The 18,098-nt window shown below is 40.8% G+C and overlaps 1 protein-coding gene across 5 annotated transcripts; it reads left to right on the forward strand.

The window, feature by feature from the left end:
- The first annotated feature begins 9 nt into the window (after positions 1–9).
- Positions 10–14,383, forward strand: LOC309588480 (uncharacterized protein). 5 transcript variants are annotated; one of them, XM_082307873.1, is made up of 7 exons: positions 10–220; positions 1,156–1,329; positions 1,753–7,581; positions 7,696–7,900; positions 9,952–10,163; positions 10,879–11,007; positions 13,952–14,383. In XM_082307873.1, the coding sequence occupies exons 1-3, from the start codon at positions 149–151 to the stop codon at positions 1,939–1,941; spliced, it is 435 nt and encodes a 144-aa protein (XP_082163999.1). In that variant the 5' UTR covers positions 10–148; the 3' UTR covers positions 1,942–7,581; positions 7,696–7,900; positions 9,952–10,163; positions 10,879–11,007; positions 13,952–14,383. The 5 variants fall into 5 exon arrangements, with proteins under 5 accessions (XP_082163999.1, XP_082164000.1, XP_082164001.1 ...); XM_082307874.1 differs by having other exon boundaries at positions 1,753–3,232; positions 7,196–7,581; positions 10,879–14,383; XM_082307875.1 differs by having other exon boundaries at positions 1,753–3,232; positions 7,220–7,581; positions 10,879–14,383.
- The last annotated feature ends 3,715 nt before the right edge of the window (positions 14,384–18,098 follow it).

Below are 18,098 nucleotides of genomic sequence, written 5' to 3' on the forward strand. Positions count from 1 at the left end.
AGCAGAAAAGTAGTAGTAACAACATCACCCAGACCGCCAAAGACAGAGCAAATACGCTGAGTAACTTCAGTGTGCGCGCACTTACTTTCTGAAAACAGGTGGAGGGTTTTCATCCCTGACTTCTGCTTGCACATCCCACTCGGCGCAGATGGGTGGTAAAGTTGCCAGCTACATGGTGGAAAGGCTATGGTTCCTTAGCGTCGTATTAACGCCTTTAGCAGTGAGTTGCAATTCTATTTTTTTTTTCTTCCCAAAGTTTTCCCCTCTTTTGGATATTCCATGAACAAAAAAGAAGTTACTAGCAGGGATATTTTTCCAAAACCAATTCCTCAAAATAAGTTCCCTGCCTCTGTTCTTGCATCAGAAATATTAGAGAATTTCAGAAGATAGCCTCCTCAGTTTTACTGCTGAAACTACTGAAAGTTTCAGGTTTCCTTCACTGCCTTTAATTACGATTAAATGATCAGTTGCAAAGAGTTAATTTTTAAAGCTTTCACAATGATTAATTTTATTCAAAATATTAACTAGCCAATAACATATTAAGAAAAGCATATATTTAAACATTTGCAAAACATCTAATTTAATGCTTCATCCTTGCTAGGAGAAAAAGGCACCTTACTTGCAGCAATTTAAAAACAGCCATAGTATCAAACGTTGCATTCAGATAGCTTGCAATTTTCACCCCAAGGCTCTCCCAGTTTCCCTACATGGGCCTCTTAGCACAGAGGAAAGCCTTAAACTCTTACCTCCAGCTAGTTATCGTATTTTAGTTAACAGGTGTTGGTAATGCACCTTTTTTCCTTGTGAACGTACCTCTTCCATTCCTGAATTTATATGCACTTACCACTCCTGTCACCATTCCACTGGTCTTCATTAATAGTTTCCCCACAGTAAACATTTCTGATTTTAAAAAGCTGGAAATACCCAGGGGGAGGGGGGAAGGGGAGAGAAAAAAGAAAAGAAGAAAAGCCACTGAGCAAGGTTTGTTGTTTTGTTTGGGGTTTTGGGGGGTTTTTTTGTTTGTTTGTTTGTTTTACATTTCAGAAGTTAGGGCATCGCCTTCCTCTTTGCAGCACAGCCATTAGCTTTTTGCAGTGCTGTACCACCGGACATACTGCATCAATATATTCTCCTTTGTTCTTTTTTCCCCTTCAGGTTGTCACGCCAATCTGCTTCTACAAATTCATGCTCTGCACAACTAAGAAATCACCTTATATGGGGACTTCTGGCACCAGCATAGTTACAGTCACACTACTTCACTTGGGCATGCGCCTTGTGAATTGTGTTATTGGTGCAAGATTAACAGATTCTGGCATACAGCAGTGCAAGGTATAAATTCTGGGTCTTGCACAGCAGTGAAAGGTTTTGTATATAGGTACACAAGAATTTGGTGGCCAAGACAGTAAAAGAAGCTGAAATTCAGTCTTACACTTCATTCCTGAGGTTCTTCCCCTAGCCCTGCTACTGAGTGTGGACTGACAACTTTTTTTTTTTTAATCAAATTTTCTGCATTTCTGCCAGATTGCTCCAATCTTACTGCAATCTCACACCTGTTACGAATCTCACTGACTGGTCTAGCCAGCTCATATTGGATGAAAATAACTAGATCACCTTTACCCATTTCTTCTTTCAAAGTTAAGTGTCTGCAGATAGAAAATAAGCTTTCTAGGGCATGGACAGCTTCTCGTATTTCAAGTATTTTGTGCCCAGGGCTGGAACCTAGATGTTAATGCCATCTTAATATTTTTTCAGGTGCTGGCCAGAGTTTTAAGAGATAGTTCCAGCAATGAGCATATTGGAGCAGCCAAGACACAGCTGCTCGAAACAGCAATATGCAGCAGTTATATATGCAATGAAAAAAGACCTCCTTCAGGAAAGCTATTGAGGACAGCTGCAGATCAGTCCTCCTCAGGGTTCATTAGCTCTTTTCATCTTCTGTAAGCCAACCCTGGGCATGACTTTAGAAGATGATTAAACCAAAGATTTGTGTGTCATTACACTCTCTCCAACTCCAGCTGCAACTTTTTAGCTGTGAAAGCCCCAGGATTCATGATGCAGGATAGCAGCCTTCCTATCTCTGACATTTCCTTCGGATGCTGGTTACAATAAGTTCTCCCACTATCACCTATATCTGAACTGTCTTTGGTTAAAGATCCTTAATCCTTGCTGGAACTTCTGTATAAACAGAAGCATGGGTCACCAGCCACCAAAAATCACTTGTGAGCCCTGGGCTATGGCAGACAAAAGGCCTTTCAATATTCTCCGCAACAGTTCTTCAACAGAGGTATAATGACTTCTGTGCCCAAGTTCACTTTACTTTTACACTGTAGGGATGCTCTAAATGGTCCTGTTATGTACAGGACGTATATATTTATCTGTAATCCTGCCCATATAGATGGTGAGATGCCAGCTGTGAATCAACAGAATTTATAAAGCTCTGCCAAAGGTACTCATAGCTGTGAGTTGCACACATGGGTGCTTTAAGCACTAAAAAAGGCCCTGCTTTCTTCACACCTGAAATATGGGCCCATAGCCCCTACACCTACACAACTGACAAGCCAGTGCACGATAGCCCACGCACAGTGAATTTTAAATGCAGACACATGACCTCAGATTCCGCTCATAAAGGGTGATCTGTACTGCAATGTTTGAGACTTACAAGTGCAAACATAGCAGAGGTACTACAGGGCTTATGTGAAAAAATAATTATTCCATGTAGAAAGGAAGTTGGCTTGCTTTGAGCAGAGGTGTTAATAGACTAAGCTTTTTCCCCAGCACCAGCCTGCTTACCTGAAAATACAAAAACATCTACTGATGCAGTGTTGTGTTTCTTTGAGATGGGTATCATATCCCACACATGTTAAATGTCTTGCTGTATTTCAGTCTAAGATGGTAGTTAATCTGAATGCCAGTTATAAGAGTCATTTACTGAAAAATAAGCCTTGGACAACTGTGCTGCAATTTTAGTAATTTGGGGGCAGAGAGGCATGCAGATCATAGTATACAAATAGGGCTGAATTTAAAAGAGCAGCTTCAGAATAGATACCTTCCCCCCTTCCACCAGGTTCATGGATAGTTAATAAAAGCTGGATCTTGAATGACACTAACAAGGCAGGGACTTGGCACAGAAAGACTTGCTTCATCACAGAGATCCACCAAAGTAAGGATAAAACCAGCAGCAACTGGAGCAGGTGAAAAGGTGGAAGGATTACAAAGATCTACGATAGAAAAGGTATTTGGGTCCCTCTCAAAGGCAACATAACTTTGTTCCCTAAACAAGGTTTCTTCTCCTCCTCCTGTCTCCAATATGTTTCAATTGCAATCAATGGTAATTCCCTAGCAGTGGCAAAAGTGAGAACACTTGGGTAGATATGGCATTAGCAAATTAAGCACTGGGCCATCAGCTGTTCTGGCTACACCTGAGTAACATCCCCTAGCCTCCTGTCTTCCTCCATTAGCAGCAAATTAGATTCCTCTACCAGCATAAGCATGCATGTAGTAAGTCCCTAACCCTATCACAATGAGTCAGGCCTGGAAATGGGGAAGACAAAAACCTATAGAAAGTGTTTAAACTAAGCCAGACCCTACTGAGAGAACAAAGCAGTTGCGCAGCTCTGCCTGCAGGCTGGGTGGGATCCCAGTGACACTGAGGGTGTGGGACAACCTCTTCACATGCTTTCCTTCCAGCTGAAACTGCAATAGGCATGAGCCAGAAAACACCTCACCAACAGCAATACAAATGTTAGTGTCTAGGAGTGAAGCTCTGTTGATGCAAAGTAGGCAGCAATGACCAAGCACACTTGTTCTCCCAGCAAATCCCTCGTACCTCAGGGAGATGCAGGACTGGCATGGATGGGCAAGACATAAAAGTCTGCATCTCCTACCTTGCAGTTTAAGTATGTAGCTACTCCTGCTTGGTTCTGAAGTTCTTTTGGATAAACTTTGGTAAGAATAGGAAAGGATAAACTTTGTTGTCTCAGGTTGGATACACCCTCTCTTACATTTTATTTCCAACCTACAGTGGTTTAGAAGACGGGCAGTGTCTAAGGTCATACATTTGTCTCCTAAAGTAGGAAAGTAGACATGAAGCTGCTAGGACACTCAGTGGAAGATGCTGCTGGTCAGCTGCTAATCTGTGAGGCAGGGGCTCCCTGGACATCTACACCTCGGTGGAAGTCCTCCCATAACTGCTTCCCTCAGGACTCTGTTGTCCCTTGTTTTAGCATCTCTGCAATAACCCAGTAACACAACATCTAGAAGAGAAAAGGAAAAAAATGGCACTTGCATCACATACTCCTATCTATGTATATCTTACATCTGCTTCCATGAATTTACCCATCTACTTTGCTCCCAGAACTGAAACTGACTGCACTTGAGGGAGGACTTTGCTTTTGTCTGTTTGTGGAAATGGGTGTGTGTATTTGGGTGCGTTTGGTTTTTTAGTGTGTTTTATACGCTCTAAAATAAGCAAGTTGCAAGGTTGCTTGCTTTATGGAGCTACACAATGTAAAGAAATAATTTCTCACCAACAGCCCAAGGCAGATCGTGCAAGGCCATTTGCTAAGGTGTTGGAGTGCTAATATATGGTATGCATGGGCACCTTTTACATGTATCGCACACTCCTACTTGCCTGGAAGCAAATCAATAACTCCCTACACCAAAGCTTGCTTTTGTCTGCTCTTATTAGAGGTGGGATGGCACCCTAGGGAGGGCCGCAGGCATTCCATTACTTAGGATCAGCGACTGAGCAAAATGGAAAGACTGCTAAAAATAAGCAACATTTGCTCATTGGTATAAATAACAAAAGCGAGAGAGAAAGAAAAACAGAAAGAGAACAAGACGAAAATGAAAACTGGCCCCAGACCAGGCCTTGCAGAATGACTAGTCACCTCCTCATTGCCAATTCTGTCACCATCTCCAGTATGGGCAAGGTACTTTCCACTGCCAAGTGCCCTCAACTTCTGTCCTGAGAGGACCATTACTTGCAGATTCACAGTGGGCCTGAGCATAGGAGGTAGCTCCCATAGTACACGTGTCTTTCCCTAGGAGCTTCAGGGCTTGGGCATATTGAAGCAAGGACACAGCACTTCACAAACCACCAGACAATGGCAATGTGATCCCTGCAGTAGCTTGCAAAGCAAGTATTTGGTTTATATCTGTTTTGTTTATAAAGGGAATTGGGGGGCAGAGAGGGGAAGGGAAAGGGTTGCACTTCCATAAAGCTATCATCATTAAAAAAATTTATCCTCCCTTTATTAAAATAGAAATAACTTCTGGATTCCCATTTTTCTAACAGACTTCCCTAGCAAATAGTTCCCAGAACACATTCGGCTGCCTGTTCTGAAGTACTAAAGTTGAGAAAGCTAAGAAGTGCCTATCTATATTTGAAGGAAAAAAAAGACAACTAAGCTAATTCAAAATTCACCCTTGCCCTGTATTCCTAAAAGCACTGTACACTCCCATGGCACCAGATGTTTCAGGGTGGGCTGCCTTTTTATACAACTGGAAAGTTTAAAGCCAAGTATGCTTCTGGTTAGTTTTCATTTTCAACTCTCGTTAATAAAAAGGAAAAATAATTGGGAGCCAGCTCCCAAGTAGCACACTCAATTTTTCCTCTGCTTCTATTTCATGTATTCTATTGTAATAAAGCACACACACAAAAAAAAAAAATCTATTAGCCCTACAATTAAACAAATAATGGTATTAACAACTCCCACTCACCGCCTTAAGCAGGTTTAGCTGGGAGAGCTGAAGCAGCTGTCTCTGTCCTGTGTCTCTGCCAGAGGTCACCATCCTGCACCGGGATCAGCTGATCCTCCTGGATAAACTCCTGAGCAAGTGCAGTCTACAGGCTGCAGCATTAACATAAACCACCTCCAATTTCAGTTTACTCTGGCAGTAACCTCCTAGAAAAATAAAAGGGAGGAAACCTAAGGCTGGTAACTGTTTCATCTCTTAGTATCAGATAAATCCACCTTTGATTACATTTCAAAGCCCTAAAAAATGGAACAGTCAAGAGGTTTATAATAATGTCCTGGCTTGCCATGAATTAACATGAATTCTCGTAATGAAAAAGGTCACTAGCAGAACCATTGAAAGACACTGCTAAAATAAGAGCTAAGAAAGGTCCTCTAAAGTTTATCCAGGTATGTGCAGACTTTAAACATTTTCAAAAATAGCTATAGCTGCTAACTCTATGAAATGAAGCTATTTCCAAACCTAGGACTAGGACAAATTTGGGTATATCCACATGGCTCCAACAACGTTGCAATATCCAGACTATCATAGCTACAATACGAATTCTCAAACAGCAGAAAGACAAGAGAAGGACAAGGTTCCTACTCCAGTGAGGTTATTTTTCATGTCAGACCAACAGATGATTGGCTCAAAAGCTATCAGTGTCTCTTTGGCATCCAAAGTGGAGATACAAATACTTATAGTGGATTTGCTTACTGGTAACTATAGAGAAAACAGCAGGTGGTTACAGTTAAGTTTCTGGTGCACACATTTCACACTGTCAAATTCACACGAAACAGAAAGATGTCAGGTTTTGAGTAATGGTGTGAATGAGGAGAGTGCTAAACAGTAGGTATACCTTGAAAGCAGGAAAATAATACAAAAGGAGTACCATGGTCTCCATAGCATGGGGAGTGTGTGCAATAAGAGAAGATTAACAAATGAGGGCAAGATTTATTATGCTTAGTCTAGAGTGTGATGCTAAGGAGCTTGAGGCTGGGAGGTGGGGGAAGACTGAAACAATGAAGAACTTTCGAAAGGAGAATGATTTGTGATATCTGGAAGGGTTTTGCTTTACAACACTTGAACCACACTTACGTAGCTGCAATACCACAAAGTCCTGGTATAGGTGCATTGTGCTGAGATGAGAGGATCTTCTGTTGTGGCTTTCACCACACTTGTCCTAGCCTCCTACATACGGTTTGCACCGATACAGCTCCAGCTAGCCCCAAGACATCAAACCCTGACACAACCACCTCATGCACCCCTCTCATGCCACCCTTCCAAACAACACAGGCAAGCCCTTTTCCTCTCGGTCACGTTTGTAACTCTGAGTGCTTCCCTGCAGCTAAGGCAAATTCAGAGCAGGTATATCTGTACAGAGGGGAATAGGATCTGGTGTCTAACAAGTAAACCCTACCCAAAGTCAGCCTCTAAAACTGCCATGCTACATTTTCAGGGCTATCTTATTTAAATGATACAGAAACACTGCGAGTACGAAAGAGGAGGAGAGAGAGTGTGACACCGCTGGCTTGAGGCACACGTGGCAAGGGCAGGCACGGAGCCAGCCCCACTCAGCCCAAAGCAGCTCTCCCTGCTATTCCTGTCACGGGCCGCTCCACAGAGCCTCTGCCAGCCCGCGGAGGAGGGCACAGGCACGTGATAAGGATAAGCAGGAACTGAAACGAGATGGCAACGAATTAATTTCCCTTTGCATGACCTATGCACTAGATTTTCTGGCATCTCAAAAGGTACAAAGAGAAACCCACTGGAGTAAGCAGGGCCCTGTGTCAGCAAAACACTTCATTTCTCACCTGAAACACCCAGGCTGGCAGAACTGTGAAGGTAAGGATTACTCACTGTTTCCAAGAGTGGTACCACGTGTTTAAGGGATGACTACGAAGGGGCAAGAAGAGTATTCATCTCATTTTCCTTTCTTCCTTCTTTAAAATAACTTAGAATGCATAACGAAGATGTGAAAGCTGCCTTTTTCTGCTCTCAAAAAATCAATACAGGGAGAGAGAGTCCACTGGTTTATTACCAGGCAACACGTCTACTATGAAACGCTCTGTGGATGACCAAAGAGCAAACACAATGACATCATCACAAGCATCACAGTAGTAAAAACTGAACAAGAAAAAGACTTATCTTCAGCTTACCTAATGTAAGTAGTTCAATCAAGCAAAGAAAAAAATATCTCGACAATTGTATTCAGTTAAAAATTAAGTAAGGTCTGAAAATACATTTTAAAATAAAGGTCACCATGTCTGACCTTCTGTATTGTTCAGCCAATGAAATTTCCTCCACTTACACTTTTGTCCATGGATTTTGCTTGCTACAACTTTTTTATTAAATATTTCAGCCAACAAAAGGAAATAACAAAACCAGAAAGGAGACAAGACATTCTTTTTCAAGGAAACTGGAAACTAATTTAGCAAAGTGGGTCAAAGGAAATGCTGAAAAATACAAATCCATCCTACAGTTTAACCTAAGCCAGAAAGTACTAGACTACATACAGTTTTTGCAGCACTTAATAGATAGCTTAAATTTGGTTTAGAAATCAAGAGAGAGAAAGCAGAACAGTCACCCAATGTGGATAAATAGGCCAGCATTTGGGACTCAGGAAAAGGCTGTGCTAGTAAAATAATATAGTGGCAAACACATATATTTGCTAGAGATCATACAGGTCCCTTTCCAACAAGAAAGGCCTACATTAAGAAATGCAGGAGCCCATTATCCGTTTCTCCACTAAAGGTGCAGGTCAAAGAGGTAGCTGACAGGAGGGGGCTGGAGGTCAGGAGAAGCTCCTATGACAAACCATCTCCCTCCTTTAGATGAGGCTGATGGTGGCTTGAGTTGCATTACAAGGGAGCAAAGCAACGGAAGAAGCCCGCCCTCACATCGAGATTAAGAGAGATTGTAAACAAGATGAAACTGTGCATCTGTGTGGTCCTCAGAGGAGGAAATCGCTAAACCAGGAGAAAGGAAGCAGGAGAGAGCAGTACCAGAAGGAAGTAGGGGAAGAGACTCAGGAGTGTGGAACAGGGATTGTCTAGTCCAGGAACATACTGCTGGAAAAGGTTCCCACTGGCTACGAGCATCACCACCTACTTGCAGGGTGGCTGTGTTGAGCCAGGCTCTCCTGGGGAGCACTGCGAGCGGCAGCAGGTGCACTAGAGAGGTGGGGATCCCAGCTTCATCACAGGCCATTTTGTCAACCTCTGTGATGCTCCACAGCCACGTCTTACACCAGGTTTCTACCCCACAAAAAGTGAGAAAAAGTTTACAGCAAGTAAAACCTTTGAAGGGAAACCACAAGTATTGAGAAGGATTGTTTGCAGCCATCAGACTTGTGCCCTATTTTATGTCTACAAACGCAAAGTAAATGAGAGGTGATTTGGCAATGGTGTGAAGAGGCTGTCCCTCTGAAACTCCAACCTTTCCCTCAGTTTCAGGCCATGCCATGCCTCCTATTTTACTTTCAAACAGCTAACTGGCAGAGAAATCCATGATGTAAGCTAGTTACTACACAAAATTAGCTCTAGCCAACTGTGAATTCATTTGTTCTTTCTATTTGCAGTCTCTCCTTTGCTGAAACATAAAACTTGGTACGAGTCAGCATATTTCGCCACATTTAAAATTATAACAACAAGGGCAAAAGCACAAAGAAAAATATCACTAATGCAAAAGATGAACAAAAGTCCAGCCTAGGGACAATCATGGCAGCAGAGCAATTTAGTATGCCTGAATACTTTACTGCCACCTTTCCTTTTCTAGTTCTAGTCTAGCCTTTTTACTCTCAAAATAATATTTAAAAAATTGTAATCTCTTCCTGTGAATGATACAGGGGAAAAAAAAAAAAACCCACACACACACAAAAAACAAAACCCACCAAACAAACACCCCACCAAACTAATCATTCTTCATGCTGATTTGTGGAGTAAGACTTTTTCTGCAAGCTCTAAGTACCTCTGTATAATAATAGCAAAATAAACACCACTTGCCAAATCAATCTGCACTAATCTAATCTAACAGCATCTAACCACTCTCCGTGTTTCCCTATTGTTATACCCCTATGGAACGATTTTGCTAGCCCTCCCCTAAACCCGTTGCTTCCTGTACCTCCTGCATCTCAAAGGTATGCAAACGAATCCTTAACAGCTTTTCCCCCTTCTTTGACACATAGACTTTTTTCTTCTTTTTTTTTTTTAACAGGCTAGAAACAAACACACATATATTTATTTACATTGTGATAGTCTCCAAAGGCTCCATCCAGCACTGTGGTTAAAGTAAACAATCAATCAGCAAAGCAAGTCCAGAGCTCAAGCAGCAGCAATCGATGCACTGAGCTCATACGCTGGCAAACTTCTGCATGTGGGTACCCGCAAAACAGAGAAGTGCTCACCGGACTCCAGCAGCACTGCGAGGTATAAATGCTTCCTCCGCTAAATTGTTTGCTATTTGAAGTATGGGAATGTATTTCCTCTTAAGTAGCATTTCTAGCATTTACGTTGTCATAAAAACTGGTTTCTGTCACCTCTGTCAGTGTATATGAGCTATTGCGATAACTAGGCACAATCCTTATTCCCAGTCAATTAAATCTACATGGGTAGGGTCAAGCATTATTAGAACAAAGCCAAAAACCACGCAGCCAAATGGAAGTATGGTTTCTTGACTTGGATAAGATTAAAAAAAAAAGTCAAGGGCAGCATTTTCAAACATAAGGGCAAACAATAGGCCCCTAAATCTGTACTGAGACACACTAATTAAAGCCCCATCCCTCTGTAGGAATCTGTTTCAGTTAAATAGGATCACTTTGGTTTAATAAGATCTATTTTAGTTAAATCCCAGGCAACATAAGTATGAAGCAGTCTGCAAACTTTTAACAGCAGAGCACAGCACGTAGTTCCACCAGGACTGCCCACCCGTAGGAAACTACGGGGCTGTCCCTGTTGACCGAGATATACTTGTGTCCCCTTGCGATGCAATTACTCCGAGCAAGCACAGAAAAGGGTTCATTATTTGTCACTCTTGCCAGCACTGCCTCTGGCAAAACTTACTGCAATAATCAGCCTACACCGTTTACCTTGCTGCGTAAAGTGCGTCCCTATGTCTGTCTGAATAACCATTTTTTCTTCCCAGTTGTGTGATACAGCTTCTGAAAATGCTTCACTTCAGGACAGAATGAAAAACAAACTGCAAGGCTGGCTTTAGCACAAACAAGAGAACTGCCCCTCCTAGGCTCCACATCGTCACACTTAGCTGTAAAAGGTGATGGTCAAAACAGCAAGAGCTGTCAAGGGTTAGTTTTTCCATGGGGTTTACCTAGCGGGAATCTTTAAGAAAATAAATCCAGGCTTCAGGTAAGGATGCCACACTGTGTCAGTGATGTTAGGCAGGGATCACTGAGGTGCCTTTTCCACACCTAAAAGAATTTAAGTTTGCATTTGTATTGGAGGAGGGAAAAGGTAGGAAACTTACAGCTGAAAATAGCATTTATTCCTGAATTTTGGGACCAGATGTCTACCAGCTGAAAACAAAAGACCTCTCCCCTTCCCTAATCAATCAAAACAGACATTTCAGGAAAAGTGGGCACCTCCAGATGTTCTCCTGAACTACCTGCAAACATCCAAGTGTATTTAGGCTGAGCTTTAACCAGATGACTGGCAGAGAGAATCATCCCACTCTTGCAAACAATTCACTGTGTGGCCTTAAATAAATCACTTGCATACGATCAGCACTAGAGAAGAAAGTTTTCTACTCCTTTTCATATATAGAGGCATTATATAAAAACAGGCTTTTAGCCAGGGAAGGGAAGAAAAAAAAAAAAAGTTGATACTTCTTTATAGGCAATCTTCACTTTTTAGTTTTGGAAACAGATTTTTAAATGAGATCACTGTACCACAAAAGACCACTACAAGTAAGTGAGAAAGGGGAATTTACAGTTGGGCCTGGTGACAGGTATTAGGATTTTATTCCAAAATAACACAAATATCTGAGAAAATACTCAAAGAAAAGCTTTCATTAGAAAAAATTGGGGATTGTCATAGCTTAGAAAGAAGAGAAATAGCCATCTAAGAGCTTGACAGAAAACTGTAATGTTCTTCTCCCTTGCCTTTGAAGGTCACCTTTATTCTTGGTGATATTCTCCCTCTGCAGAAAGGGTGAGCAAACAAAAATGCATCACATACATCTGCTGGTCTTCTGTACAGAACTAAGTTTTCCATGAGGTTCCTTGGTTTTTCCTCCCACTTCCCAGCTATTGATACTTCTCTGCATGTCCAGAAAACAGTTAATTTATACCAGTAGAATCAGTATGTGTCTCTAACCTGATCTAACTAGTAAAAGATGGCTCTGCCTGTAGATCTGCTTTTAGGAACTGCCGTTTGAACTAGGCAGCACCAAGGATGGATTAAAAAACCCGGGGGGAAGCCCAAGGTACAGCTGGATCATAAAATGAAATTGGATTTTCTGAGGCCCCTTTCCCCGCACCCCCAGCCCTGTGCTCCCCAGGTGCTGTGCTCATGCCCTATAGATACGCATGAGCTGCAGTACAAAGCACAGTTGGCAGCTAATTTGGATGTAGCCATTTCACACTTGCAAGCCAGGGATTCAAAGCCAAATACCCGGGCCCCCTCCTACTTTCCAACACAGAAACAATTTAAAACAGATCTAACACCTATGTAGTACTGATTTGGTTATCTTCAAAATCCCCATTGTTCTGTTTAAAGAGCATATCCTCCTAGAATAGCCTCCTTTTGATAAACAACTCCTTCTGCATGTCAGCCAAACAACAGTTTTGGTCTTTATCACAAGTGGACCAGCAGCAGAAACAGTGTGTGGCAAAGCGGGGGAGGAGGGGGTTTTAGCTGAAAATAGAGTTCATTGTCAGCTGGACTTTAGACTCAGGTTTTTAAATAGGTTTTGGAATGTGGATATGAAGCAGTTAAAAGAACCCTACCTCCAGCCCTTAAAGCAAGAAATGTCTATTCACACGCTTAAAAGCATAGTAGGACCTCAGGTAATGGGGTCGTTTGTGTGTTGTACACAGAAGTTTCTTGTATAAAAAGGTCAAAATATAGAGGAAACAAAACGTTAATTCCTCAGGAAACAAACAAACAAAAAATCCTTTCTTAAATAGAAATACTCGGTTTGAAAAAAAAAAGTTTCAAAAAAAAGGGATGATGAAATTTAAATGCTTATTGAAAAAAAACATAACAGGTATATTTTTTTGAAGTTGTGTAGGCTAGAAATTTCTGTGCCTTTTACACGATTTGTAGGAAATGGAGGTGCTACAAATTATTGACTTTTTTTTACACTCCAGATATGTGTTTGTTGGAATGTGACCATTTCTGAAGTGTTTACTTTATGAAAAATATTAACTCTTTTCAGTATAATATCACTGGCATGAATTTATAATGGCACTACATAGTTTGATTGTATATTTTACTTCCAATATCCCCTCAGCATAGCTGAAAATGGTTTTACTTCTTCAACTCTTCGGATTAGTGGGTACGCGAATGTGATACGTGTGCTCTAAAATCTGCCACAAAACGTTATTTTGTGCGTTCCTTAAGAGCAAGCTATCCTAAGAAAGTTGATCCTTGGAAAGCTGATATGACTGATTTTAGTAATCATCAGCATGTATGTGAAATAGTAAAATGGAAAATTGTATACTCAAACACGAAAATAATGACCAAAGCAAAATACAAGCTAAATTCCATTTATAGCCTGTCTTCTGGAAACCATGCAACTCTTGCAATATCCATGTGTTTTGCTAGCACATGCATAAAATGTTCCTCTAGTCAGAGAAGAGGCAGTATTCCTACCGTAGTCTTATGTTAAAAAATGCTCTTAGGTCAACAAGCCGCCAGGGAAACCACATCACTTTGTTCCAAAACGTTTGCTGAAAAGCCGTAAGTGGCCTAAACAACACAAACTTCAACATCTTCAGCAGTGCTATCTCCTGTCAGGGCTAACTGACAGCACACCCGGGCCATGGGGTGATCCCAGCTTGCACAAACAGGCTAGACCTCGGATAAGACAGTTGAATTTGGAAAACACTGGTGGTTGGTGCTGCCTGGTTTCTAGGTTTCCCACAGATAGAGCATCTGGGCAGCGTTAACTGTGGCATCCTGTAAACACCGGCTGGATGATAATAGAATATAACGCAGGCAACAAAGTGACTGTGTAAGACTGTTTTCCTCTGTTTCAGTGGTAATCAGATGGCATAGCCAAATGTTGTGCCTGTGGAAACGAGCTCTGGAAGTAGTTAAAGAAGTGTTTACAGCACAGTCTGCAACAGATAAGGAGACAAGATGCTCTTCAAAAGTCAGGAAAATCCATCTGAGCATAAGGGTTTTTTTCTCCTGTTCAACACCAAGAGCCACAGATACCTCAAACACAACTCCAGCCAGGAAACAGGACTGGCTTTTCAGCAGATTTCTGGTGTTAGGGGCTAGCAACACTGAGCAAAGTCTTGGTCCACTAACATCATATGGCAAAGCTCCCCACTGGTCAAAGAGGTGACAGAAGTTCTCAAAAAAATCTTACATATAAGGCAATAAACTTTTCATTACTATTTAAATAGGCCAACCAGCCTATATGCACATACATATATGCAAATCATCAAATCAGATGAGAAAAACTGGAATATAATTGTGCAATTGATAGGAAGGAACTAACATTGATTTTCTTTTTACTAATGAGTTTTTCTGCATCTTGGTGGCAAATGTAAAATATTGTCTCAGTTGTATTTTCTAAAGAAATACAAGTTAATTCCATTCATTCAAGGCTCCATACTGAGAAATGAGTAGCAGCAAGGATTCACAATTGCTAAACTGATCTTCCTCCCATTTATGACCATCTAACTTCCTTGTAGCAACTCCAGTAATTGCTGCTGCAGAAAAACAACTATTTCAAATCCAGTTTTAGCTAGCCTTTACTGCAGTTCAGTGGATGAATGGAAGAGGATGACTTCATCTGACCAGTCTCCAGAAGTTCTACCTGGACTGCTGACGAGCATTCACTCACAATATGAGAGCCTGATCTGTGCAGCTCATTGAAAATTTCTTGTTATAAAAAAGATGCACCAAAGAAAAATAAGTGACTCTTGTAACAATTGCTTCTGATTGTAAAAACCTAGAAATCTGCTATTATAATGAAGACACTTGGCATTTCACGTTCATCTCAGATTCAACTGCAAGAAGAGAGATACAAACTATCTGATCTTGCAGAGACTTCGTTTTCACGAGTTTGGGGGTTGGGCTGGGTTGTGTTGGTTTTTTTTTTTTAACTGTAATAACCTACACTCAAATAAAGCATATGGTTATTCTCCATGTAAAGAAATAAATGCTTTCCATCCTTTAAAGTCAGCTACAACTGAAAGGCGCTTAGAGACCGAAAAAGGAGAAAAACAATAGATTTCTTTTTAAGGAAAAATAATGGATTTACCTAGTAAAGGAAAGATTTCAACTTAAGGACTTTGAGCAACATTGCTGAAAAAAACCAGTCCATGTATTCATGCTATCATGCTGTGGACAGAAACACTTGCATGTAACAATTATGTGCAGATATGTCACTGAGAAAAACTAATATTATGTTATGGAATTAAACAGAGATGAAAATTAGCTGCAAACTAAAGGTGGGGAGGAACGGAGTCCAATTTTGGACCTAGGGCTCTGAGAGCATGCTTTAAATATTCAGAATACACGCTCAGGATCATCAAGATTGCTGTGAAGAGAATCTAGGTTCATTTCAATGACACAGAACAACTCCTTTAAGGAAATCAAATCATACCACAGAAATGTAGAGGCCCATGAGATAGCAGAGGGGGTTACAGCAAAAAGAGAGTCCCCTGTTCTCAATGCTCCTTGGTGCAGCTTCTACAAAATAAACATTTTTCTCCCACTTTCCCTTACTTTTCTTTTTAACAAATTTGCAAATGCTTATGAAAAGAAAACAGAGACGAGATTGCATCTGGTTTGTCTATGGCGCCATTTGTTGCTATAGGGAGACTACTTGGAAAAGGTGATGAGTGGTAAGCTGGTGAATGATATTAATAGAGAAACAATAGAAAAATTGCTCCCAATGCTGTGGTTAACCCTTTAGTATTCACGTTTTTGTTTCTCCCTCTTCTTCAGGAGGCCCAAGCAGAGGATAATGATTACATCTCCCTGCACAAGCTGCTAATTGTTTTCGCCTCCAAAACATTAGCATTTTTCCCCTTTTCATGTCCATGAGCACTGTGTATGTAGAAACACTTTTGGAAGCCGGGGGAAGCAACCCACTGAACTGTTATTTTTTTCCTGATTCAGGTCCTTAAGCAGAACTGAACTATATTTCAGACTTTAATAAGAAGGATTTGTACCTTCAGCACAAGCCAAACACCATCTATATGTGTTTTTTTCCCCTGAAGGTGTAGGTGGAGAATGCATAGGTTTAAAGGAAAAACTCCACCACTGACACCTACCAAGCAAACAGAGAGCCGAAACGTGCAAACCACTAAGTACTTATTGTAAAGATATAACTTTGTTGAATGCAAAGAGCATCCCTTCAAGTGCCTTTATTAAAGGAAAAAAGGCCACATAGAAATGATTTCCAGTTTCCCAACAAGCGCACCAATTTACTTAATTAAATATTGCTTTCAGAGTTTCAGTCACAATAGCTCTTGTCCCTTGCCAGTTGCAGTAAGAAAGATACACTGAACAAGGATGTCAGCTGAACACTAGCATTGATGTTAAAGCCAACTGTCCAAAGCCTTGCCAAGTCGCTGACGTTTAGAGTGAGGACTCCCTCCTTTTCAGCTCTTTTTAAGGCTTTGTCAAAGTACTGAAATTGTAGGAGCCCATTTTTGCACATTTTGCAGAGACATACAAGACCTTATATTTTCAAACAGGACAAGATCTATCTACCATGCTGAGGGTTTTTTTTTTTAATGGAAAGCATTTGCGTCACAAATTATTTTTATTTTCCTTGCTGACTACCAGATTTTGGTCGCATATTTTGTTTCATTAGATTTAAGCTCACTTTGCAAGTGCGCTCATATTTTAATTCAGATTAAAAAAAAAAAAAAATCTTCCCTCCCCAAAAATGCCATTCTCTGAAATGACTCTCCCACATTCAGATCACTATAGTGTGACACCTACATTTTTTCCTTGGTTTCTCATTTCTGCACGGGACCTGGAAACTCAGATGCATTCCATTAAGTAGATTTCTGTAGTTTTGCCTGCATACTCAATTAACTCCGGCCTACTAATTTTTAGTAGAAGAAATAATTTTCTCCTTCATCTAAAAGCTGTGCTTCTAAGTAAAGAAAGACCCAAGAACAAAACCAGTTTTGAGCAATATTTTCATTCTGCAGTTCCCTGAGCATCAGGATTGAAAGGTAAGATCATAAAAAGAGCAGTGAGAACAGTGAAGACAAACCTTTCCCCCCCCTCTGCCTCCCACTTGCTTCTTTTCCACTTTTGGCGATAGAGGCATAAAAAGCACCAAAAGGATTTGTCCAGTGGCACTAGAGGCAACACATAATATACACACCTATAGAACCTGTTCAGTTACCAGCAGGCTTAATAACAACTTCAATTCCTCTGAAACGGAAATTGCTTCAATGACATTTCTTGCAAGTGGGTGCTTCAGTCCAGACTCTTGGTGGGGCTGTCTTGGTCCTTGTGGACTTTAAGGTGAGATGCATAAATAATTGGTCACTGACACTGCCTAATCACTCTCTTTGTTGTCAACTTCATCTCAGAGGCAACTGCATTTTACCTTTGACATGCTGAAGACATGTAGCTAAGACTCACCTCTTCTCAAAATTAAGTGAATGGAATTTTGACATTTTCCCCTTGACGTTGTCAAAATCTGCTCTTGCACTGTCATTCCATCCAAAGTTACATGTATGGGGAGCATACACAAAGTACAAAACCTTGGCCTTCTGAAGTTATATTCAAGGACTCCCCCTTTCTTTCTTTCTTTTTTTTTTAAGACACCCTTAGTTAATCCTACTTTAATGCATAATATCAGACAAGTGAGCTTATTATTTGCTTGAGCATAAACCAAATTATTTTGTATCGTAAGGTCTAAACCATGATTGGAAATTTATATTTTAGGACACATCACTTGTAACTCATTGAATAAAGGTTTTCTTTAAAGGAGTAGTGACCTCCTAAAAACAATGATGTGTCAAGACTCATTTATAGTCAATTATATTTTAGTGTAACACAAACACGGACTATGCTCAATAATAACCCAACATTTTCAAAAAGGAGTTAAAAAAAGCGCCAAATCTAGTACTGAATTCCTGTGATGCACACATAGGTCTTTAAAACAATATTTCCACTCATCTGAAGCAGCAGCTTATC

Source organism: Platalea leucorodia (genome assembly GCF_965183815.1).
Source record: "Platalea leucorodia genome assembly, chromosome: 3".
NCBI lineage: Eukaryota > Metazoa > Chordata > Aves > Pelecaniformes > Threskiornithidae > Platalea > Platalea leucorodia.

Coding starts and splice junctions, on each gene's coding strand:
- LOC309588480 (XM_082307872.1), top strand. CDS start 149: ATGGGTGGTAAAGTTGCCAGCTACATGGTGGAAAGGCTATGGTTCCTT. Junction 221..1,155: donor TCGTATTAACGCCTTTAGCA/GTGAGTTGCAAT, acceptor TTTCCCCTTCAG/GTTGTCACGCCAATCTGCTT. Junction 1,330..1,752: donor CTGGCATACAGCAGTGCAAG/GTATAAATTCTG, acceptor ATATTTTTTCAG/GTGCTGGCCAGAGTTTTAAG.